This window comes from Physeter macrocephalus, chromosome 19, assembly GCF_002837175.3.
Source record: "Physeter macrocephalus isolate SW-GA chromosome 19, ASM283717v5, whole genome shotgun sequence".
NCBI lineage: Eukaryota > Metazoa > Chordata > Mammalia > Artiodactyla > Physeteridae > Physeter > Physeter macrocephalus.
Genome location: NC_041232.1, coordinates 38,226,103 through 38,252,225, shown reverse-complemented (window position 1 = coordinate 38,252,225; position 26,123 = coordinate 38,226,103). Strand labels below are relative to the sequence as shown.

The following is a 26,123-nucleotide window of genomic DNA, read 5'->3' as shown; positions in this document are numbered from 1 at the left end:
GAACATTTTCGATATGATTTCCATCTTGTCAAATTTATTGAGACTTGCTTGATGACTCTACATATGGATTATTATCCTAGAGAATGCACTGGAAAATAATGTGTATTTTGCTACTTTTGAGAGTCATGTCCTATAAACATTTAGTCATGATGGTTGATAGTGTTGTTCAGATCTTCTGTGTCTTTGCTGCCTTTTTTTTTTTCTAATTGTATCAATTGCTGAGAGAAGGGTGTTTAAATCTCCAACTATACTTGTAGAATTATTTCTCACTCTGTTACTAATCACATACATATTTATGATTGTTGTCTTCCTGATTAATTTACCCTTTTAGCATTATGTGGTGGTCCTCTTTATCGCCTATAATAATGCATTTTGTTTTGAAATCTATTTTGCTTGATATTAATATAACCACTCAGGCTTTCTTATGGTTACTGTTTGCATAGCATCTCTTTTTCTATCTAGTTACTTTCAACCTAGCTGTATCTTTATATTTTCTGTCTCTTGTAGTGTACATTTGGGTCCCTATTAACCATTCTGACATTTTTTGCCTTTTAATTAGATTTCTTTTGAGAATGTGGTCCACTTTTTTACTTCATATGTCAAGTAATTTTGGATTGTATCCTTAATGTTAAGTTCTGGAGATCCTGGATTCTTTATTTTTCTCCATTAAATGTTATTTCCGTTGTTTTAGATCATTTTCTTGGCTGGGTTTGGATTGTAAACTCTGTTTCTTGGATGGCAGCTCTGGTCTGTATTTCAGTGACTGCTTGGAATCTATTTTGCACATCAGTAAGAGATGTGAAAAGACAGAGTTTGGGATTCCCATCTCTGTCTCTTTCCATTGGCCAACTCCCCTACTCTCTTTAGTATTTATGGCTGCCCAGCTCTGCTTTCTTAATTTCCAAAGACAGACTGTTGTCCAGGTATGCCCTTGATGCTGTTGTGTCACCCTTGGCGACTGTACTAGTTCCAGGTGAACAATCTTGGGGGTGGGAGCTTGCTCGCAAAACTCCTCGTTTCCTTTCCTCCAAGGCAACTTGCTCTCCCAATTGAGTTGGCCAGCTCTTGTTCACACTCCAGCTCTTCCTTTTCTACTCCTCCTGCTTTTACACTCAGTTCAAACATTTTCTATACTCAGCTCAAACAAAAGTTTCAGAAGAGTGGCATGAATAAGAAATTGGAGTTCTTGTATTTAAAGGACTTCATAGCCCAAGCGCATGCTATGTTATATTTAATAGGATAAAAGGAAAACTACATACCTAGTGGACTATTAGTATTTACTTTGATTAACTAAGAATATGAAAGCCAGATTTGATGTAGATGAGCTACAGTGCATTTGATACTCCCAATGTATCAATTTTTCTCAGTATTTTAAATGTTCACTCGGGTATTATTGTCATGTTAATATTGTTAATTTTATGTATAGATGATTTTAAGGTTTTGTTTTATGGGCATGAATGATGTTGTCTTACTGACTTCTTTATATCCAAGGTAAAACCCACTGATAGCTGCCTCTTCTTTATTAAATGCTTTGATGACACTGTTCATGGCTTCAGGGTTCCTAAGAATAGCCTTCAGCAGACGAGAGAGGTAATTTTATGGATTCGTTTATCTTTCATAAAACTTAACATTTAAGAACATAAAGAATATAAGGTAGGGTCAATATTAGCATCTAACATCTTGTTGATTGTACCTTTTTAACGGGAGTGATTATATGAAACTTTTGAAATTTGGCTTAGGAATTAATTCCTTATCAACATGTACCTGCAGGTATTTTCTGTTCTTCTTTTTTAAAAAAAATTTTGCTTCTGTGAATGTAAGAGGCCCTCACTAGTTTTGGAAAAAAGCCTAAATGATTATTTAGTCTACCCCTGAATTTATAAGTGAGGAAAACTGATGACTAAGATTGAAGTGACCTCTCAAGCTCATGCAGCTTGCAAGTAACAGAACCTGGCTCCAGCCCAGGTGTTCTGATTTATTACAGTGTAATTATACTGTAATTTATTACAGTGTAGACTCAGCCTTTCTTTGTGGTAGACTGAACAATAGCAGCAAGCAAGAAATTGGGATTGATGTGACAGAAATTCATTGTGTAGTTATTTAATGGAGACTCCATATCTCTTTAGATCAAAGCAGTATTCATGGACTTATCTTGTTTTTTATAAATTATGTAAGGGGTTAAAAGGATCTGTTTTCCAGAGTGGTTAACTTTGGCCTTGCAGAGAACCCTAAACAGTACAAAACGTGACTGTCCCAAAATTTCATAAAAGGGTAAGATTTGACCCTGAAAAATGCTGCAAGAAATGAGGTAGAAGTAAGATAGATATTTTTAGGGCAAACATTCCATCTTTTTGTGAAATCACTAATTTTTTAAAATATTTATTGTTTATTTATTTTATTTATCTATTTATTTTGGCTGCACTGGGTCTTTGTCGCGGCATGTGGGATCTTTAGATGTGGCACGCAGACTTCTTAGTTGCGGCACGCAGACTTCTTAGTTGCGGCATGCATGCGGGATCTAGTTCCCTGACCCGGGATCCAACCCGTGCTCCCTGCGTTGGGAGTGCGGAGTCTTACCCACTGGACCACCAGGGAAGTCCCACTAATTTTTTAAAAACAGAGTAAAAGTTAAAGCATCGGAGTAATTTTTGCCTCTCTTAAAACGGTCTGAGTGTCTTGCTCTTATGGCAAGTTGGTAAATTGTTTCTGGATGCATCTTATACAGTAACTTATTCAACAGTGTTGAGAACCTATAATTCTAAGTGCAAGATTCTCCACCCATTGTTTAGTTTTTATAATGTGTTTCAGTATTAATATGAAATATGTAAATTTATAGATGGTATTTTTTAAAGTATTGGGAAAATTTTTTATCCAGACATGTCATGGACAAGAGACCTGCATCATTATTTTGTTGTTGGGAATTTTTTGTTTTGTTTTTTTGAGGCCGTAATATTTTTTTTTTTCTCCACGTACATTTTATTCTTCCCGGATTGTTGTCATAATATCTGTTTTGAGTAAAAGTGTGTTTTACTTTTATTTAAATCCTTGTATTATTTCAGGACTGGCTGGAAGCAATAGAAGAGCATTCTGCTTACAGCACTCACTACTGTTCCCAGGACCAGTTGACTGATGATGAAGAGGAAGATGCAGTTTCTGCTGTAGACTTGAAGGAATCTTTAGAGGTAAATAGGAAAACCTGACCTGTATACCCAACTCTATCACTCAGGTTTTACCAATAATTTTTTTTTTTTAAATATGAGGTTTTGAAATTAAGATTTCTCACAGCAGTGGAAGTAGTACTACTTTTCCAGTAATATTCTCTTGCTACTTACACTGTCTCTGTTACAGTAATAACTATCAGATATCTCGGTAAATAGGTTCTAAAGATAGGCATGTGCCTGCGTATATCTTTTTTGGTTAAGATTTTTATGTTGTAATCAGATTGTCATTGTCTTTGAAAGCTGCCGCCAGTAGGGGGGACATGCATTGCTTGCCTTACTGCCCTTTATGACTTCACCGTATATTTCAGACTTTAAATAATGCAACCATAGTGATACCTTTCCTGATCTGTAGTATCATTTAAAAGCACCTGTAATCTGTAACTTCATTGATTAGAGGTAAGGTAAAGCATCAGTAATGAATGGAGAGGCCCTCATCTGAAGTGACATCAATGCCTCATCCATAGAGAAATACCAACATAAGTAATTGAAGTGAAATAGGTATTTTTTTCTTGGCATCAGTTTTCTGGCTATACCTTTTTTTTTTTTTTTTTTGCGGTACGCGGGCCTCTCACTGCTGTGGCCTCTCCCATTGCGGAGTGTGTCCCCTGCATCGGCAGTCGGACTCTCAACCACTGCACCACCAGGGAAGCCCCTGGCTATACCTTTTAAATGAACGGGTTTGGAAGAATTAGAACTACGAAAGGATGATGTGTTTCAATCTGAATAATTATGTCAAAGCATATGGATTTGCCTACTAAATTTAATCTTTTTTTTTAACATTTTTATTGGAGTATAATTGCTTTACAGTGGTATGTTTCTGCTGTATAACAAAGGGAATCAGCTATACATATACATATATCCCCATATCCCCTCCCTTTTGCATCTCCCTCCCACCCCTCTAGGTGGACACAAAGCACCGAGCTGATCTCTCGGTGCTGTGCGGCTGCTTCCCACTAGCTATCTATTTTACATTTGGTAATCTTTTTCTTAATGAAATGAATTTATTGCAGGATTTGAATGTTTCTAAATCAACAACTTTAGTGAATTTAAGTTTGCTAATACCTAAGTAGTTTTATTAGGGACCTATAACCTTAAAGTAAGAAAGAGATTTTGTCACTTTTGATCCCTAATCTTAATTTATGATGGAACATTAGAGAATTTGAGCCCTTCCATGTTTTGTTGAAGACATTCCCCAGTAGTTGACTGTTGCTTTACCAGCACTTCTTCTATTTTAAGGCCGAATATGTTTATGGTGACAGCCGTAAACATAATTTTCAGATCAGTGAACTTTGCAAAAGTAACATCTACCAGAGCGTCTAAATAACATTAAAACTGTTCAGGTAAATAAAGAAGGTTTAAATATATCTCTGGCCAAAATCATGTTAAACAAGTAAAAAATAAAGCTGTGCTAAATATTTTAACTTCTGGTCAGGTTCCCTAAGTGAAAAGAAATCCTTCCCTATTTATCCACCCTCAATATAAGGTAAATGATAAAACCTGGAAGGGCTTACAAAGCACAGCAATTTCTTTCCCAGGATTATGGTAATTTTAAGACCTATTTAATGGAAGTTACAGGTAAAATAAAAGCATACTAACTTGCATATCATTAAAAATTTCCTTGAAGAAATGTTTCTTCTTTAGCTTAATTTTCAAATTTTAGGGTTATCAGCCATGACTCTACCTTTTATTTTATTCTTTATTTGAATATTGTGTTAACTTTAAAGCCCTGAGGTTTTTGCCTTCTAGATTTTATAGCACCTGAAGTCAGTGAGAGTTTCAGCCAGTGTTAAGTACTTGAGGTTTTGCAGGTTATACACTTATCTTTGTCCAACAGAATTTGAATGCTAATTCTGGGAATTCTGACTCTGTCTCAGTTTGTGGAGGTTGGTCAAAAATGGGAAAATCTGAAATGAACTTTGATGTATGTTGATGTGTAGCTTGTGGTAGACTGGCTCCAAAATGCCCTCGATCCCTGGGTTCTTTGGTTGCAAGGAAATACTCAGACCAATTTGTGAAATAGACCTATTCTAGATGTCTATAGACTTTCTAAAGGAAATGAGGAGCTCTAGGACTGGAATGTTCTGAAACTTCCTGAATTAACATAAAATTAACCTCATTTCCTCAACATGCTTTTGGACGAGTAAGTAGATCTATAAGAAATTGGGGGAATGTCCACACTGAAAAAATGACCGTGTTATATGATGCTCTTGGTCCCACTTTACCTCCACCTAAATGAGGGTCTCCAAAAACTTAAAACATTTTCTCTTAGCCTTCAGTCTGTCACTGTCTTGAGGTTAGGCCTACAGGGAGAAAAATGTAAGACAAATCATAGAAATACTGGCCTTACAGTTGTTGCCTTAATGGCAACTTGAAAATATTTCAGAAATAAAAATTGGAAGAGAAATTTAAGCAAGTATTGGTACAGAACTTCACTGTCCAATACGATAGCTACTAGATACATTTACATTTAAATGAATTGGAGTTAAATGAAAAACTCATTTCCTCATTTTAACTAGCCACATTTCAAGTGCTCAGTAGTTACATGTGGCTATCACCTTGGACAGTGCAGATATAGAATGTTTTCATCATTGTAGAAAATTCTGTTGGATCAAGTTGGGGTAGGCTCTTAGCTTTGAGGGGACACTAGGAGAGTGGGGTTTTAATTTGTTGACGACATCTTGATTCTTATAAGCTCTGAACTGTACCTGTGTTATAAAAAATAATGAGCAGATGATGCTAAATTTAAACCAAATGAGAAAGTAATATCAGACTTTCCTGACTGAAGAAGAAATGATTTCTAATTAAAGTGAATGTGCATAAAGATGAGTGTACATCAACTCAAAGCTGATAGAGTGGTACACCCATATAAGAATCAGGCAGATATATATATATTTTGGTATAGTTAAGATTTATAGCTAAGTGAAAAGGGCAAGGTGTTAAATGGTGTATCTAATATGCTTCTACATGGCAGAAAGGAAGCGGGGATGTACACACACATTTGTATAGGTTAGATCATCCCAGGAAAGATGAGAAGTTATTAGCAGTTGTTGCTTTGAGACTGGGAAAGGGGGAAAACAGGGACTCTAGGACTGAAAATTACGTGAGGGAGAGTTGCCTTTCTCCGTGTATTGTGTTTCTTTTTTCTTTCTTTCTTTTTTTTAACTTTGTGTAGATAACTAATGCAAAATACAACATTAAGAAGATTACAAATCACCAGGTACCAAAAAGAATCAGTGTGCTGTGGACTGGCTTAGATTGAGGGAAGATGGAGTGTGGGGTTATCCTTGAAGTGGATTTGGCTGGAGTTAGGAAGATTTGGAGATGAGTACGGGGCATCAGTACTCGCAATGCTGGCTGTTTTCTGCAGAGGAAAGTTATCAGGGTTTTACAACCATTATTTTTAAAGTTTAAATCAATATTATTAGGTACAATTTTTATATAATAAGATGAGGGCATTTTAGCATCTTCAGTGTGATGTGTTTTGACAAATACCCTGTGTAACCGCCACTCCTATCAAGGTGTAGAACATTTTTATCACCTCAAAAAGCTCTCTGGTGCCCCTTCCAGACAGTGCCCTCCACTCCATCTCAGGCAGCTACTGATCTGCTCTGTCATCACAGGCATTGTCAGCTTTGCCCATTCTAGGATTCCATCTAAATGGAGTCACATCATATGTGCTCTTTGGTGCCTGTCATCTTTCACCTGCAATGTTGTGTGTATCATTAGTTTCTTTTTATTTCTGAGAAGGCAGTCTGCTTTGGTTTTTGTTTTTTTTGTTTTTTTTTTTTTAATTAAAGTATAGTTGATTTACAGTGTTGTGTTAGTTTCTGGTGTACATCAAAGTGATTCAGTTATACATATACATACACTCTTTTTCTTCTTTTCCATTATGGTTTATTACAGGATATTGAATACAGTTGCCTGTGCTGTACAGTAGGACCTTGTTGTTTATTTTATATATGGTAGTCTGGTGGTCTGTATCTGCTAATGCTTCGGTTCTTAATTTACCAAATGTGGATTGTCTGTATGTGGCAAATAGGCTGGAATTAATGACCTCTCTCTCCTACCCTATCCACTCCTCCCTAGATGCGCACCCCCTTGATATACATTTTTGAACTTTCTCATATGTCAGGGTTGATAAAGTCGTCAAACATCAACTTAAACAAAACCAACGGCGGAAGTCTGGGTGGGTGGAAGTAGCTGCAGGAGACCGGTGTCCTGATTGTGGCCCAGCTACTCAACCTGGGTGCCTCTGACTCTCTGCAGCCCAGGTCTGTGGGTGTGCTCCTGTTCTTGGGCTCTGTGCCAGTTAACCTGGATTTAAAATACTGTCTCGGGCTTCCCAGGAGGCGCAGTGGTTGAGAGTCCGCCTGCCGATGCAGGGGACGCGGGTTCGTGCCCCGGTCTGGGAAGATCCCACATGCCGCGGAGCGGCTGGGCCCGTGAGCCATGGCTGCTGAGCCTGCGCGTCCGGGGCCTGTGCTCCGCAACAGGAGAGGCCACAACAGTGAGAGGCCCGCATACCGCAAAAAAAAAAATAAAAAAAAAAATACTGTCTCACTTCGGGTATTAGAACACTGCTCGAGTGGTATCTCATTTATGTAGTGCAAATAAAAATTAAAACCTAGGGAATTCCCTGGCAGTCCAGCGGTTAGGAGTCCACGCTTCTACTGCGCGGGGGCACAGGTTTGATCCTGGTCAGGGAACCAAGATCATCCCGCAAGCTGCACGGTGTGGCGAAAAAAAAAAAAATTAAAACCTAGAAAAATTAAAACCTGACATAAGGTGCATGGCATAGAAGTCAGTGAGACACCATGCTGGGCTCTGCAAAGAATGCATAAGCATTAACCTTCCTAATTAGATTTTTAGGCTTTTGTAATATAACCAGTAGCTGCTACAAGGAAATGATAACAAATTGAAGAATGTGGTTTTAAAAAATTGTATTAATAACCTCTTTCTGGGTTTTTTGCATCAATTAAATGGCATTAATTGTTTGGAATAGACGACACACATTTGTACCCAACTGTAAAACAGTATGTGTTGATCAGATCTTCTCCAGCTGACCTATTGTAAGTCTTAAATAAATTGTGGATCAAGGGAACTTTTTTGAGTAGCTATCAGATATGCCAAGGGAAGATGAATGTAATAGTGTTTCTTATCTTTAACAGTAACCACAGGAACTATGATGTTGATCACAGATTCACAGTCTGCAAATGAAGCCAGTGCTTGCTTTTGTGCACCCAGCTAACTTTCACCATAGGAGAAAAAAGAGAAAACAGTAGCATTGGCGCACCGCGCACATAGGCAGGGGTATTAAATATGTATGGAGTGAAAATGACAATTTTCTATTAATAAATTATGAGTGATAACATTTGGTTGCGCAGTGCATGTTTTTAGTGGTCCCTAATTGACTTTTCTCCTGCCTTAAACGTGTATTTACAGGCTATGTCTGGAAAAATGATCCAGCATACAGTTTCTATGGTGTTTCAAATTGCACAGCGTAGGTATTCTCCCTCTCCCTCTCCCCCACCAAAAAAAAGTGAATTGCATTTTTATGGTGTTGGAGCTCTCAAAATAGAGTAATGTACGTTTTAAAGAGAACATTGCTTGTCCCTAGTGTGGTACCACGGGTAATTCTGCTGTGGTTGAGCTGAGCTTCAGAAGCACTGAAAAATTTATAAGGTGAAAAGCATGCGTACCTATGTCACCTTGGCACTTAGGTCTGATTTAGGGGGAGCAAAAGTGTTTTGGGGATGAGTCAGTTGAGATTAGGAGTACCAAGTAGGGAAGATTCACAGGCTAAATGTATTACCCTACCTACAACAATGTGAACCTAATATTGGTAAGGTCAAGGTTCTCAGAATATTTTCTTATTGCCATAACCAACCAACTTTACAATGATGATTTTCTTGCTGCTTATTCTTGCTTCTTAGTTTCTTTTAGAGGGAAACTAAATAAAACTAACTTCAAAATTACATTGTTAATGTAGTAAATGGTTTTATCTGATTTTTTCATTTTGGACTTCCAAATCTATACCAAGATGGGATGCAACTTACATCATGAAACTCTGTATTTATGTTTTGCTTTTAGGGATCTAAATATGTAGAAATTTCAAATTACAAGGAAAAATGAATGCTCTCCCTTATTTTTACGAGCTTTTACTTACTAAGAAGATGTCCTTATTGGTCTGATTATGTGAGGGCTGTGTGCGCTTAGATTGCTGAACGAAAATCAGCTTGCGGTTTCCAAATGTTAGCACCACCTGGAGTTTTTAAGCAAAAGCAGTTTTTAAAATATATTCTTAATGGGTGCATTTTATAATTTCTCGATGAATTTAATCAAGCCTACTAAAAGTGTGAATAAATCAGAAATCTAACTCCTCAGATATATATTGTGTAATGAGTTATTAGAAGTAATTAATGCAGTTGTATGGTACGTGCTTGACCTGTTGAATGTATTTAAAATTTAGAGAGATTTATTTTTATTTATCTGTACGTGATTAACTAATGGTTATATTCAGTTTCTAAGGCAATTTTCTCTCACCTTTTTCTCTCTGTTAGGAATATGTCTCAGTTATTACAGTGTATCAGCCTAGGAAGTAAAAGTTTTCATGGAAACATTAAAGCATATGTACTGTAAAAATCCTTTATTAGTTTAACTTTGTCTTCTTCTTTTTTCCTTTTTCAGAAAGCACAGATATGCCAGCAGAGACTAGACAGGGAAATTTCCAACTTTCTCAGAATGATTAAGGAGTGTGACGTGGCTAAAGGTAAAAAAGACACACCCCACACCCCACTCTTGAACACAACCCATTATCATAGATGTTCACCCTTTGGTTGACTGTACATTTTAGATAATTTGGGGGTTTGAATTCAGAATTGTATTTGAAAAAGTTAAAGTTAACCTTTTGGGGCTGTGAATTTGTTTTGGCTACGTAGTGAGACTGTTTATGAATCCCAGAAGACTTGGATTTTGCGGTCAAATTGTCTTGGGTTTGAATCCTTGTTCTGCCACTTATTAGTTGGTACTTTTGAGCAGAACATTTAATTTCTCTGAGCCTCGGTTTCCCTGTCTATAAAATGAAGGAGTTGGTAGTCTTTTGCCATTCTGTGATTAATTAGTTAATTATTAATCTCCCTTTCAAAGGTAATTTTTTATGCCTTTACTCTCCTTTAGTTATGAATTATTAGGAGTTAATTATAAATACTCCAAAAATCAAAATACAATCCAATACAAAATACAAAATCCCAATATAAAATCCAATACACAAATTAGGTTTTGAGAAAAAATTATTGATTACTTTATAAATTAAACAGTTATCATGTTCCTTAGACTTAAGGCTCTTAACAGTTGCTTTAGACTTTAGCTATGATGTTTAATAAATAACTCCACTAAAATATAATCAACTGAGTTGTCTATGAGCTTATGATTAACTACTGATTTTAATCATGATCTAGTTTATGTGTGCCCAGGGAATGTGAAGAAATGTTAATATTAGAGTAAACTGAACATAAACGTTCTGTATCTGTCCAGATATACCTTGGGCATCCCTTTACTTCAGTTCAGCAAACATGTATTTATATGAGTGATGATAGCTTTGGGAAGGACAGCAGTCAAGTCATTTTGATTATTAATTGCAAGCAAGAATGTTTTATTACTTAAGGCTCTTCATCCTCAGTGGGCTTTTTAAATAATAACAGCTTCATTAGACATAATTCACAAAAGCCTAGAATTCACCTGTGTGGAGTATACCATTCAGTGGCTTTTAGTATATTCACAGAGCTATGCAACTGTGACCATCAATGGGCTTTTAAAATACCATCCTCACCAAAACCCATCAAAACTAAGCAGAGATACTAACATTTAAAAGATACAGAAACTGTACAGAGTGAGATGAAGTATAAAGATTAATTTCTTTAACTTGGACCAAAGAAAGAAATTATATGAGAACTACAACCAAATTACGTTGTTTTTTTCTTTTAAACCTTGAGTCAGATCTCTTGGTTTAGATCATTGGTATGACATGTCACTCATAATGATGGCATGCATCTTTTGTGCTCTTAGAGACATACATGATACTCAGTACCACAAGAGTGTTTCATTTTGGACAGTGTCATCTGGGAAACTTTGAAATATTTGACTGTGATCTGACAATTCAATTTCATATATCTACAGTAAAAGTCAGTGGGTTTATACATAATTATGTATAGGAATTATGTTCAGAAATTATAGACGTTATTTTCTGAAAGATCGGTGTAGATAAATAAAACTACATTTTATGTAAATACTAAGTAAATAGGGTTGAGATAATTTCATGAATGGAATTGGACTTTTGAAAGTAACTGAGTCTGCTCTTAATGCCAAGGGATTGTACAGAATAATCTTGTACCATGTGTTTTATTAAAGGAAGCTGATAGATACACATCCTGTTCCAAACTGTCTGCATAGTTTGCCAGTGACTTCTCAAGACGAAAAACTAAAGTGTTCGTGGGCAGAGTCCAGTTCTTGTGGTTGAAATTGTTAGTTGTCTTACATTTTAGTACAAAATTATATGAACATGAACTTTAAGACTTAATGCCTTTCTTCCTTATTGCATCTTCTACGGTACCTGTTCTGCTCTGCACCACCTCAATCCAAATCACTGCAGCAGCCTGTCCTTTAGTCTCCCTGCCTTTGGGAACCTCCTGCATTCCATCCTTAAAGGGAATTGAATCGGAAGCCTTTCAGGAACTCTTCCAACTCAAATTCTGTGAAATACTGCATTATTGCTGCCAGATTAATTTTAGAAAGTTACTTTAAAAAAATTATTATAAATTTTTTTTTTTCTGTTGAGAAAATCTTTTAAGTGTCCTTGAAACTACAGAATAAAATGCAAACTCTTTATCCTGACATTTAAGGACTTTCATAGCCCGATCACAAACTGATTTTTTAGCTTTATTTACAATTCTTCTCCCCCGTGACCCCCGTAAACACTTTTGACCAAACACTGTGTCTTTGGTCTGAAATGTCCTCTATTAAAATAATGCTTTCGTTTTCATGAGTGGACCTTAAACCTAATTTCTGCCTGGATTAATGCCAAATTTATGTATCTGACATTGGCAACACATCATTCAAGGTGCAAAGAATGCTGTTTTAAAATCTCTACTATTTTATCTTTACCAAAAGCCTGGTTGCAAAAACAAATAAAATCACTCAAACTTATAAAGCTTCTGGAAGACTTCCTGAAAGCCATGCCATCAATCTGTTTTCCCCGACAACCTTAAATTTACCCTTAGGTGTAGCAGCCAGGTTTTGACTATTATAAATAATGTTGTATTGTACATTTATATTTAATCACATCACTTTATTACCATAGGATTCTTGGAAGTGGGATTAACGGGTGAAAGTATATTAACATTTTTGAACCTATTGATATATACTGCTAAGTTACTTTCCAAAAAAGATATATTACTTTACATGTCAAGTTTAATGCATGTACTTTATTGCATGTTACTAAATGTATATAGTAAATCCCTGGTTAAAGACATTTGCATGTTTTCAGTTATCTAAAAGAAAAAAATCTTAAAAGGAAAAGCACTTTTATTCAACCCACTTAAAACTCGCCTCAAAATTCTAGGCTTTGAGTAAATATTCTTATCACCACCTTCACCGTTGCCACCCCAGTCCAAGCCACCCTCGTCTCCTACATGCACTATTAAAACAGCCTCCTGACTCGGATCCCACCCTTGTCCCTACAGTCCCTGCCCCAGGGATCTTTCTAAAGCATCAGTGGGTTGATGTCCTTTGCTCAAAACATCCATTTGCTTCCAGGTCTTCTCACTGAGAGTGAAAGACAGAGTCCTTCTAATGATCTACAGAGCCTTCCAGTCCCTCTCATCTCTGTCTTCATCTCCTGGTTCCCCCGCCTGCCTCTTCACTGACCTTCTTGCTGTCCCTCAAAGCTGCCTTGGGCCTGGGCGGGTGTTCTGGCACCTCTGCCTGTAAGGCTTTACTCCAGGGTTTGCCCTCCCTCCCCAGGTCTCTACTCCAGCAGAACCTTCCGACTGAGGCCCTCTCTTGCCGCCTGCACTGGTTTGCTCCTCCACGGCTGTTCTCTGCCCTGCTTGGTGCCCTGGGCCCGTGATCACTGTCGACTTTAGAAGTATTACTAGGGCTTCTTTGCCCTTGGCCCTCTGATTGGGTCCAGCTAATGGGAGGTCCTGTGCGGAGATAGGTGGAGGGGTGGGAGGAGGAGTAGGTCGGGGTTACCCTGCTCCCTCCTGCAGGCTGTGGTCTAACCCTGCTGCTGGGCTCCACCCGGCCCAGGGCCCCATTCTGTGACTCCAGCTCCTACTGTACCTTCCCTCGGCCCCTCTTTCCCAGGGTAGTAACTGTCCTGCATGCCTCTCTGTTAGTTCGCTCACGCTCCTCATCTTTGTGAGTCATCTCTTTTTAAAATTCTTTTCAGTTACACTTTGACTTTGCCGGCTCTTCCTGCCAGGACATTACTGATACCAAGTCCTGGCTAAACTTCCAGCTCCGGCACTGGCTATCCTCTTCCTTGTGTTATTCTTCTCTTTGTCACTTATCAACCTTCCTATATATGTGTGTGGAGTTGATCGTCTGCCTCTCGTTTTGGAATATAAACTCCACGAAGGGAGGAACTTTGGTCTGTTTTATTCACCGATTATCCTCAGCTCCTAAACAGTGCACGGCATGTGGGAGGTGCCTCTGCTCGCTTGCCTCTCTCTCCCCCTCTCCTTCCTACCCTTCCTCCCCTCCCATCCACACACACACACACACACACACACATACACACACACACGCATTTTGAGTGAATAAAATGAATAACGTATTTAGCTAATAAATTTATAACTCATTTCTATTGAACTCAGGGAGAAACAAGTACTGCATTTGTTCTGTCAAGTTAATGAGTGAACAGATTGTACAATTCTGTGCGACCTTATATAGAGACAAACAGATTGGGGAAGAAGCTGTCCACAATGGAGAGTGTTTTGCATTCTTTTACCAATAGGGGTTCTGCAGTCAGTGCCATTGTATTTTATATCCTACTCTTTTCTGGATTCAGTGTTTTTCCTGAGGCAGATTTGTGAGTAGTTCTTTCACTGAGGATCTGCGGGTGGTAGAATTTCTCTCTCATCTAAATCTTGTTTTTTTTTTTTTTTTTTACCGCCACTGGGTTACAGTTACCGTCCATTAGCATTTTGAAGATGTGATTCCAATTTCTTCTGGCTTCTGATATTCTAATGATGATTCTTTGGTGAAGTCTTTTTTTTTTCTTTCTTCTTCTTTTTACATTCACTTATGGCTTTTCAAAGATCTCCACTTTGTCTTTGGTGTTTTGCAGTTTTAATCTGTCTTGATATCTGCTGCTTGAGATGGTTTTTAATTCAAAGACTCATTCATTCTTTCTTCAATCTGGGAAAGTTCTTTGCTGTTCTCTCCTCACACTATGCTTCTTCATCCGTTCTGTTCTCTTCTGCTGAAACTCCTCGCGGGTATGTGTGGAACCTTCTTATTTACTCCCCACCTCTTAGTTCCTCATTCTCTTTCTATTTTTCTGTTACATTCTGAGCAGTTTCCTCAGATCTGTTTTCTAGTTTCAGTTTCTTCCTCAGTTTGATCTATTTTGGCTGTTTAATCCTTTGACTTTCTAATCCTAATTGTATTTCGTAATTCTAGAAATTCTAGGTGGCGGTTTTAAAGTTTTAATTTTTTCCATAGAAGCCTGTTCTTTCATGTTACATATATTTCGAACTTTATCTCTCATAATTTTAAGTGTGTAAAGTTAAAGCCCTTTTCATCATCTTCTTACATCTCGAGTTGAGCATGTTCTTACATCGCGAGTTGTTGTGGCTAACTGTCCCTTGGGATGGATTGTTTCCTTCACGGTGGATTTTAGCTTTTTATCGAGAGCCTGTTTTTTTCTGCCTCCTGGATTATGGAAGTGTCCCTACGCAGTAGTTCTGTGTCTGTTTCTGTTGAGGATGTAATAGTTTTAAAATTGGATTGCATATCTAGATGCAGCATGAGCCTAGGGATTTCTATTTTTCATGATTCCCACCTACAGTACTAGGCAGAAAATGCCCTTCTCCACTGCTTCCCTGAGCCCATTTCTGCTTTCACTGGGGGTCAAGGCCTTGCTCTGCTTGGTGAGACCAGAGCCACATCTCCCCCTCATGTAGGTGTGAAGGCACGGCTTTCAGCCCCTGCTTTATGTCCTAGCTGACCTCTGACACCCCTGTGCTTGGCCTTGCCTACCACGCCCTCACTGGCATGCGCCTCTTCTGTCAGCCTTGACTTTTCTGTTGGTTTCCAGCATATCTGGGATTTTGTTCTTTCAAACTCTGCTGTATATTATTTAATTATTATTATTTTATCAGCATCTTTATGGGTTGGGGTTAGAGGGATGTTTCTCCATCAACTTAGTAAGCCAGGTACCACAACCGTCCCATGCACTTTCTAATGTAAAATATATCAGTAATCCACAAATTGTATTATCTAGAATAACAGCAGCCACATACAGCCTTTTTTTTGTGCATTGTTCTGTATACTTTGCATGTATTAATTCTTTTATTCCTTATAACAACCCAGTGTTAGCACATAACAACTATTATGTCCATTTTATAAATAAGCTAACAGGGACACAGAGAGCTTAGATAACTTGTCTTAGGTCACACAGCTAGTAATAAACCAGACAGGGCGTGCCCCTGGGCACCCTGGCTCCAGAGACTGCTCTTAGCCAATAATGAGTCTGGACTAAATGGAGAAATCTATATTTACTCCTAAACTTTTGATCTGTGAACTAGAAAAGGTTACAGATTTTCATCCCTAGATCTGCTCTACAGTGAAAGGTAGAATTTGTTGAGGACAGTCACTTGGCTGCTGTAGTTGACGTGCTGTTCAAATCCTTACAGTCTCCCGTTCAGAAGTTCAAGGGGACGGTGGGATTGATGCAGGGCTGAAGTTTCCAGCTCGCAAAAAAGAAATCCTCTTTATTTTTCCTGTCAATTTTTTTCTTCTCTTTTCTTGTCCTGAGGTTCTTTCTGGTATTTTTCATCTGAAAGAACACATGACTGTTTGATACAATTTCCTGAGCCCAAACCTTGGAGTCGTCTTAACCTTGGAGCGCATCCTTCCTGCGCAGCACGTTCTGCGTCTCCTTTGTCTCTCCATTGTCCCCTTCTCTGTCCCCCCATCAGTACACTGACGTAGGCCACAGCCGTCCTGCCTGTAGGTTGCAGCCCCTCTTGTCTGGCCATGCTGCCTCCAGGGAGTGTTCCACGGTGTGGTTTGAGAGGTGCCTCTAAAGACAGATCAGGTCTTGTGGCCTCCAGTGCCTTAGGGTAATTGCACTCTACCTTGACCTGTGTCTGTTCACATCAACAGTCTCACCTCTCACCTCTTCCTTCCTCTTACTCAATGTTCAGTAGCACTGAACTTTTCTCATGCTTTAGGGTCTTGTTCCCATTGTGTGAAGTACTAGCTTTTCCTCATCTTTTAAGTGTGCTTCTAGAAACTTCTTGGCTTCTCTAAGGTGGGCCTAAGTGTTCTTACTATGTGTTTCCAAATCACCCTCCACCTTCCCTGTCGTGGCACTAATCCCCTTTACTGTAGCACTTTGTGTTTCCATCTTCTCCTCTGGGCAGACCCAGCCTCCTCAGGTCTTAGAAGGGGTGGAAAGAGCAAGCAGAGCTCAGGCCACCACAGCTGCTCCTGCCCAGGTCTGTCATACAGGGCACTGGAGAGGGAGCTGCTGTCCCGGGTCCAGGCTTCCTTTCAGACAGCCAGGTTGAGGAATCAAATAGAGATGCAAAGTGGTTATGAAACTAAGTGATTTATTACTCGTATTTATTTTGCCCAGTCTATAGGAGAAAACATCATCAAATTCTCTCACTCTTCACCTTATTTGTTGGGGCACAGACCCTACTAGTGCCTCTCTCTTGACTTTGCTGGAGACAGAGCTCCCTAGGTCACATGTGACTCTACCTGAATCATTTACTTTGTTGACTGGTTTTTCCCACAAGATCACTACCACAAATAAGGTTAGGAGCTCATTGCCAGGACAGTACAGTCAGGAGTGATGCAAATCCAATGATAGCCTTTATTTTTTCCTAATTAATTAATTAATTAATTGATTTTAGGCTGCGTTGGGTCTTCGTTGCTGTGCGCGGCTTTCTCTAGTTGTGGCGAGTGGGGGTGCTCTTCATTGCAGTGCACAGGCTTCTCATTACAGTGGCTTCTCTTGTCATGGAGCACAGGCTCCACGCGTGCGGGCTCAGTAGTTGTGGCACTCAGGCTCAGTAGTTCTGGCTTGCAGGCTCAGTAGTTGTGGCGCATGGGCTTAGTTGCTCTGCGGCGTGTGGGATCTTCCCGGACCAGAGCTCGAACCCATGTCTCCTGCATTGGCAGGCAGATTCTTAACCACTGCGCCACCAGGGAGGTCCCCAGTGATAGCCTTTGATGGAGATTTTAATCAATAAAATCTTCCTCCTTGCCTTCCTTCACTTTTTGTTCTTATACATTTATTTATTTATTTATTTATTTATTTTTGGCTGCGTTGGGTCTTTGTTGCTATGCGTGGGCTTTCTGTAGTTGCGGGGAGCTGGGGCTGCTCTTCCTTGTGGTGCGTGGGCTTCTCATTGCAGTGGCTTCTCTTGTTGTGGAGCACGGGCTCTAGGTGTGTGGGCTCAGTAGTTGTGGCTCTTGGGATCTAGAGCTCAGGCTCAGGAGTTGTGGCACACAGGCTTAGTTGTTCCACGGCATGTGGGATCTTCCCAGACCAGGACTCAAACCCATGTCCCCTGCATTGGCAGGTGGATTCTTAATCACTGCACCACCAGGGAAGCCCTCCGTTCACTCTTATTTGCAAAAGAATGCAAAATACATTTCATATAGTCCTGCTGGTTTCTTCCCTGTTTTGACCCCAAAAGGTCTTCCTAACTGGTACACTCTTTTCTAAAATTTTAAATTAATTCAATTTATTTTTTCCAACAAATATGTTTTTCCCTCTTACTATTCTAAAGACACCCTCTGATCAATACTGTTCATTCAATAATAATTGTTTTATTTTCTGTTTTCCTTGCTAGACTGCAAGTTTTGTAAGGACAAAAACTGTTTCTCAGTTACTTACGCCCTATCTCCAGCATGTGGAGTGTAGTGCCTGCCACATGGTAGCCACTCAATAAATGGTGGATGCAAATCCTCTAACCTCTTGAGTTCTCATAATTCTGAAACTCTCTTCTTCTCAGGATCAGTATTTTCAGTACTATCTGAAAATAATAGTTACAGATATTTTGGATATGTTCGTTTTACTGGGCATTGTGTTTAACAATAAAAAAGCTTATTCTTCAAGATCAGGCTCAAGCCCCATTACTTTTATCAAACTCCACTTTATTACTGCATCCCATAATAGTTAACTCTTTTCTCTGAATATGTAACATTTTTATGTATGTACAATTTGTTTGCTATTTATATCTTATAACATCCCTTTTATTATCTTCTTATTTAACTCATGCTTTAACTCATTTAACACATGCTGTTCTGAACTATATATTTTATACTTCTGTTGCAACTAGCATAAGTTGTATAGATGTAGACATACAGATCGAATGGTCAGTGGTACTTGTTTAGTGGGTGATTGATTTCAAGCTAATGATCTTAATTTGAACAAGAAACAGATAAATATGTATTCTTACATCTTATATAACGTTACCAATCTCGATTTTTTTTTTTTTAAGTTACGGCTTTATGTAGTAGAAGTGTTTTAGAAGAATAGTTGATTTTTATGTGCAGACATCTTTTTCTCCGTTTTGAGGAGAGAGTACTGATTTTCTTGAGGCATTTATATAATTCCAATTGGGTATGAGATAACTTTAAAAACACCTCTTCTCATGCAGGTTAGATCATGTCTCTCATGCACGTAGTCAGATGCACTGCATTTTTTTCACCATAAGAGAGAAATTGTCTTGTTTTGATATTTTCTTTATTTCCGATGACCTTAGCTTTGTCACTAGATAGTTTTGGGACTGTTTATTCTCTCTGCTATTTGTGTTTACTTTAAAAAGAAAACACACACTTAAGGCAGCACTGTTCCCAGGAGGACTAGGTTGAGGAAATGAAATGCCATTCATCCAGTTTGTTTTTTTTTAAATATCTTATCCCCAGTGATAGAAGTATTTGAGTGAATGTTGAAAAACAGGCAAACTATGTTTTCTTATGCCTCAAGTAAAAAGAAAATGTAGTTTTAAATAATTTATCAATCTGCCCTAATTAGCCAACCTGTAGTAATATAAATGAAAATGTTGGTATCTTATATATTTTTAAACTAAAATACGGTAATTCTTTTGATGTAAAATTAAATAATCCAAAACTATATGGATTTTCTATGTAAGCCATGGGAATAAAATATTTTTATTATTTTCCTTAGTCTTTTAACATTTGAGTCTTTCCTTTGTACAAAGTTCAGTGCATGGTATTTGGGGGCTTAAAGAGGTTTAGAGTTTACCGAGGGTAGCAGAGATTCAGCATACGTACAATACCCATGTTCTCTATTACAAGTGGATGTGGCTACTTTTGGAGTCCAGTAGGAGAGGTCACATCCCACAGTGATATTTAAGGATGGCTCAGTGGGGAGGATAGCATTTAAACTTGGCCTTGAAAAAAAAAAGTTTTAGTTAAGTGGGGAAACTTCTGAATATGAATAATTATTATTTCCATTATTCACGGAAGATGGAACATCTTTAACAGAGGTTTAGAAGCAGTAAAATATAATAGGTTAATATTTCTAGGAAAACAAATATTTCCAGGAAAACCGTCTGGCTGAAGCTGACTGTTTATGGAACGATTTAAATGTTAGTCTGAGGAGTGTGGACTTTTTCTATATAAGGAGAACAATGGAAGTTTTCTGTGTTAGGGTTTAGTTTGTTAACAACAAGAAACAAGCTCTTCCCCACTAGTTTTAAAACTTACCCAATTAAAAATTGTACAGTGTAATCATGAAAACGACAGATTGTGAGCTTTTTATACATGTCTCTAAAGTTAAGCTTTTCACATATGATCTTCCAGCATCTTTCCCAAGTTCAACAATATTTTTAGTACAAAAAATAACTTTTTTTTTTTTTTTCAAATTAACAGTGTCCAGTTCTCAGAGTAGGCCAGATATGTTAACATACTGGCCTTTTTGCATTTATTTATTACGGCTCAGTCTCTAAATATTAGTTGGCTAAAACATATTTGAAGTGATTTCCCAGTTGGTAACTTTTCTAGAAGCTTAGCAGTTTTCCTTTTATGTAATCAGTATGCAGATGGCATTGTATAAGAGGCACGCCAGTGTGAACCGAGTGGCCCTGATATGCAGCACTGCCCAGAGTATTTGCCAAAGTCCGTGGTTTTTACACCGTCCCACCGTGCAAGTTAATATTAATTCCGACATCTTGTTTGAATACTAGATTGTCAGACAAGTTACGTAACCTTTGACTCTGTTTTGGACAGAAGAATTTGACACACTCTGAATAATAGATTCTTATAAACTTGTCTTAATATATATTTCTTAGAATGTCTTTTGAAAGCTTGCAGAGTCAGTTTTGTTTAAAAATTTGTAAAATTCTCCTTAAAATTTATTTAGAGATTTAATGTTTGTTTTATGCTAATCAACAAGTATCTTAAGTGAGATATCTAAAACATAGACAAAATTGGAGATGGTTAAGCATGTGATGGCATTTAATAAAAAGAAATGTATCCATGAATGGCTATGCTACCATCTTCCTATCCTTTGTGCCATGAAAATGGAAAATTTCTAGATTACCCAGATAATTTATGGAAGGCAGAGGCTGTGTCTGTTTTTTCATGTGCATCTCCTCACATCCCTGGTCCCCAGCTCTGTGTAAGACATCTGTTGAGGTACTATTTAAGTCACATGGCATCTAGCATATGGTACTCTCTTTTGCTGTTTAGCAACTAAGTACAGAATAAATCTTCACAGTGTGTATCAAAGATTCAAAAAGAAAAAGTATGTAAAGTCAAAATTATTTTAGAATATAGTAGTTTTAAATTATTTGGGTATTATTAAGAATAGCTAGGAAATTCTATTCCATAAGATGAAAAATATGTTAAAATGTCATTTGGTGGTTATATCCAGATATTAATGAAAGATTCTTATTACTTTCATTCACTCTGACCTTTTCCTTTTTTTTTTCTTTTTTTTATAAATTTACTTATTTATTTGTTTTATTTTTGGCTGCGTTGGGTTTTCGTTGCTGCACGTGGGCTTTCTCTAGCTGTGGCGAGCGGGGGCTACTCTTCGTTGCAGTGCACGGGCTTCTCACTGCAGTGGCTTCTGTTGTTGCGGAGCATGGGCTCTAGGTGCGCAGGCTTCAGGAGTTGTGGCACGCAGGCTTCAGTAATTGCAGCACACGGGTTCAGTAGTTGTGGCTCACGGGTTCTAGAGCTCAGGCTCAGCAGTTGTGGCACACGGGCTTAGTTGCTCCGTGGCAAGTGGGATCTTCCTGGACCAGGGCTCGAACCCGTGTCCCCTGCATTGGCAGGCAGATTCTTAACCACTGCGCCACCAGGGAAGTCCCTGACCTTTTCCTTTTGTTGCCCACTTTTGCCTTATGAGTTTTGAGAAATAATTTTTCCAAGAAAAGGACTTGTCTTTGCTAAAATAAATTATGTTCGTATAAAAAATTTGGAAAGTTTAAAAAAGAAAACAGAGCAATACAACTTTATCACTTAGAATAATGGCTATATATATATATATATATAATTGTCATATGTTCTCTGTAGATTTTATTTTTCTTTCCATTTCCCATTTGAAAACTTTTGTTTCTTGATGGGACCCACTGTTTTATGGCCTAATCATTGCAAATTGCTGGCATTTGGATTTACCTGATTCTTTGTTTATTGACCTTGTTTACCATATTTTAAGAATAGTGTTTTAGGTAAATCAAAATTACTGAAAATACATAGGATGCTACAGATTTAATTGTCTTTCTCTTTTATTTTTTCTTAAAGCTTTCTTAATTTTTTTTATTTGATGGAAGGGACAGATGTGAAGGACCTAATGTAAAATCAACATAAAATCCCAAGCTATTTCAATGTGACATTTCTGTCACATTAATCTAGACAGGATATGACATTTCACTTGTTTAAGTGACGTGTGTGTATTTTACAGCTTTCTCTTGCCAACGTTATGTTATTTTGTTTTGTTTGTTTGTTTTATGTAATGGTAAAGTGGATTAAGATTTTCTTTAAGGGTCCAGGGGAGGTACTGATATTATCATTTATTTCCCAACTTAACATATACTGAAAGATGCTGGACCTTGACAGGGACATATTTTTGAGAGTGAAAGACCTATTTATATGAAACATTTATCCAAATTAGAAGTACAGGAGGGCTTCCCTGGTGGCGCAGTGGTTAAGAATCCGCCTGCCAACGCAGGGGACAAGGGTTCAAGCCCTGGTCCGGGAAGTTCACACATGCTGTGGAGCGACGAAGCCCGTGCGCCACAACTCCTGAGCCTGCGCTCTAGAGCCCGCGAGCCACAATTATGGAAGCCCGCATGCCTAGAGCCCGTGCTCCGCAACAAGAGAAACCAATGCAATGAGAAGCCCACGCACCACAATGAAAAGTAGCCCCCGCTCACCGCATCTAGAGAAAGCATGCATGCAGCAAGGAAGACCCAACGCAGCCAAAAATAAATAAATAATATAAATAAATAAATTTTTAAAAATCATATTAAAAACCTATTAATGAGATTTAAAAAAAAAAGAAGTAGGGGAAGTTGAGTTAATGCCGCCTTCAGGTCTTTTAGCCATCCTTGACAACTACAGGATTATTTTTGTCTCTTTTTAGCACTTTGCCTTTGAATAAAATTACTTATCTAGTAATGAATATCATGAAAGGAAATGTTAATGTTTTATAAATAATGATATCAGTCCTTCTTGACAGCTGTTTTTCTTAAACATTATATTATTTATTCCTATGAACCTTTTTTTTTTTTTTTTTTAAATAGGTCCTGGCTCTTCTCCTTTTAGGATATAGGCTTTTCTAAGTAAAGGCTTTGTTCTTTCTTTTTCTGTACTAATTTATGTGCCCTGCATACAGTAGGTGCTTAATTATGATGCCCAAGGAATATACTATATGCTTTGCTTAAGGCAGCTAGAAGGAAACATGAGGTTAGTAGATATAAAAATACGTTTATGGTCTTAGTTTACTTTAAGATTACTTAAAATCCTACTCATTTTATTTATTTTTTTATTTATAGAAATGCTTCCATCATTCCTTCAGAAAGTTGGAGTTGTCTCTGAAGCTTCTAGAGAAACTTGTGTAGCTTTGAGTGATTGCCTTAATCTCTTCACCAAACAAGAAGGGGTAGGTAGTTTGGAACTGAATTTTTAAAATAATTGTTTGGGTGTCACACTTGATCATCCAATACATCCTTGCTTTCAAACTGTCCAAAGGTAGGAGAAAATAGAGTTAATAAAGGCAATGACAGCTTCATTTTTCACCAAAAGTTAGAACTTATTTATTCTTGATTAAGCAGAATAATTCTGAAATAACTTCTGTTCATATCATTTAATTTGTTTATGTACCCATATTTAACAAGTATGTTTAAAGTTGATCTACTCAGGGTTGTCGTGACATTTTGATAAGATGGACTATGAAAATATTCTAGAAACAAAAGGTGTCTATATGAAAAATATATACTTTTATTTAGAAAATAGATTGTTATTGTACTTACCTATGTGAACTCAGCTTAATGGATTAAATATTTTTTTGTGCTCTTTGCTGCTTGCTCTCTCCCATTTAAAAATTTGCCATTTGATCTTCCAAATATGAGTAAAAGTGGTATGCCATCCATTAGTAACTCTTTTTCTAAGGACTGAAAAGTCATTAAGGTGTGTTTTCCCTGAACTAAGATTTTTATTTTTTATGTTTTTTCCTTCATTTTCATGATTTTAATGCAAGCCAAGTAGCAATAGGCTTTGTTTTGCATTTAATTTCTACACGTTTAATCTTCAACTTTTTAGATTAAGACACCAAATTTCTTTTTTTTCTCTTTTTTTTTTAGGTTCCACATATATGTAAAATCATATGGTATTTGTTTTTCCTCTGTTTGACTTAACTTCACTTAGCACAGTACCCTCCAAGGACACTGACTTTCTTATTCTTGCCTTTTGGTTAGAGATTAGGTTTTGGGGTAAAACAAGATAGATGAAAATGATCTTATATATGTTTCTCTTATATGTAAGGATCTAAAATTTTATTTTCCCATCATTAAAATAAGAAGCCTTGTGAATTCATGTGAAATTTTAAAAATGCTCTGTTTGTTATATATACCACAAATTCCATAATTATTTTATTTGGAGAGTAAGAAAAAATATGTAATAATAATCTGAATTCATTTAAAACAGACTTACAGAAAGTCTTTCAACAGAATTCTATTAAATACCATGGGAAAACATAATTGTTCATTAAACATGTTAAATGGTTGATTCTCCTAATGGTGTTTGAAAATATCCCTTCTCAGCATTTCTACTTTTGGTGCTTTGCAAATTTCATTTTCTAGCTTGTTTAAACAAGGAATGATTTAGTGACCTAAATAAATCCAAATAGGATGATAGAATTGCAGAACATTGCAAAACAGAACAAATTACGATGTTACAGGATTCAGGTAATATTACCTTGTAAAACTAAATTCACATCTCCTGTGTGGTATCTGATGAATGTATTGATAACTTTTTTGTTCTCGGGTTGTATAGTTTTAAGGTGAACACTAGATTAGAAGTACTTTAATTTCTGAAGAAGCCAACCTATCCTAATCTTTAACAGATTAAAAAAAATAGCCTAGGTAATCACCTCTGTGTGTAAATTTACATGTGCAAGAATATTAGCCTAAAGTTTAGCCTAATTAACCTCTTTACGCCTTTAAAATTAGTCATCAGGATTAAGTAAGATAATTGTAAGCAAAATGCTTAGCATAGTTTCTGACACAGTAAGCCCTGAGTGTAAGTCCATGGTTGTTATTGTTGGATGCTGTCTAATTAACACTTGTGACCCCTTTTCTCTGATGGCATCTTGGAGCTTCTGTGTCTTTAACGTTGGTTTTATCTTGTTTTGGGAGGAGGTAGTGTTGTCTAAAGAAAATTTATTTGACTATGGAATGATTGTGTTGTGTTTCCATCCTTATTACTTATTATTTAAGAGATGATGGGCTACTTAAGTTCTCTGAACTTTGATACATCTTTCAAATAAGAGAGACCATGTAGAAAGTCATTAAGAGCCCTGGTCTGAAAGTCTAATGGACATCTTTTAAATCTCAGTCTTTCCCTAACCGATTGTAGGACCTTGGGCAAGTTTCTGAAGAATGAAGATATGTAAACACCTGATGGTTGGGTGTGGAGATCAGATGTATGTAGATGAATAATATGTATATAGACCATATTAGCATATCACAAGAGCACAAAGTATGCATTTAGTAAATGGCATTTATTGTTTTTAGAGTATTTTAAGATTTTTCGTTTTAGTAGTTCTATGAAATATCAACCCTGTGGGGCCCTCAGTAGAAGTCCATGGATTTCCCTCTCAGAAATATGATTATAGACGATGAGAAGGCCTAAAAAATATTTGAAAGATAAATGGCATCATTGAAGTTGGTCTTATCAAGTAGTTAAGAATTACAACATAGGAATTTAATCACTTAATTGAGGTCAGAGTGGAATAATTGTGCACTGTAATGCCTTATGTATCAGGCATCATAAATTTTCTTTTTTTAAAAAATTTATTTATTTATTTTATATTTATTTTTGGCTGTGTTGGGTCTTCGTTTCTGTGCGAGGGCTTTCTCCAGTTGCGGCGAGCGAGGGCCACTCTTCATCGTGGTGCGCGGGCCTCTCACT

At 37.4% G+C, this 26,123-nt stretch overlaps 1 protein-coding gene and 1 long non-coding RNA gene across 6 annotated transcripts in view; one reads left to right on the top strand and one right to left on the bottom strand.

Annotated features, from left to right (window-relative positions):
* The window catches only part of OSBPL1A (oxysterol binding protein like 1A), a 221,389-nt gene that overhangs the window by 69,621 nt on the left and 125,645 nt on the right, over positions 1–26,123 (top strand). For all 5 annotated transcript variants that reach the window (XM_028480699.2, XM_028480698.2, XM_024121005.3 and 2 more), the window contains 4 exons: positions 1,492–1,590; positions 3,060–3,182; positions 9,909–9,990; positions 23,489–23,595. In XM_028480699.2, coding sequence (XP_028336500.1) covers positions 1,492–1,590; positions 3,060–3,182; positions 9,909–9,990; positions 23,489–23,595 — 411 coding nt within the window. The remainder of the gene's footprint in view (positions 1–1,491; positions 1,591–3,059; positions 3,183–9,908; positions 9,991–23,488; positions 23,596–26,123) is intronic.
* LOC129391595 (uncharacterized) overlaps positions 1–26,123 on the bottom strand; it is a 53,657-nt gene that overhangs the window by 23,419 nt on the left and 4,115 nt on the right. The window lies entirely within an intron of this gene.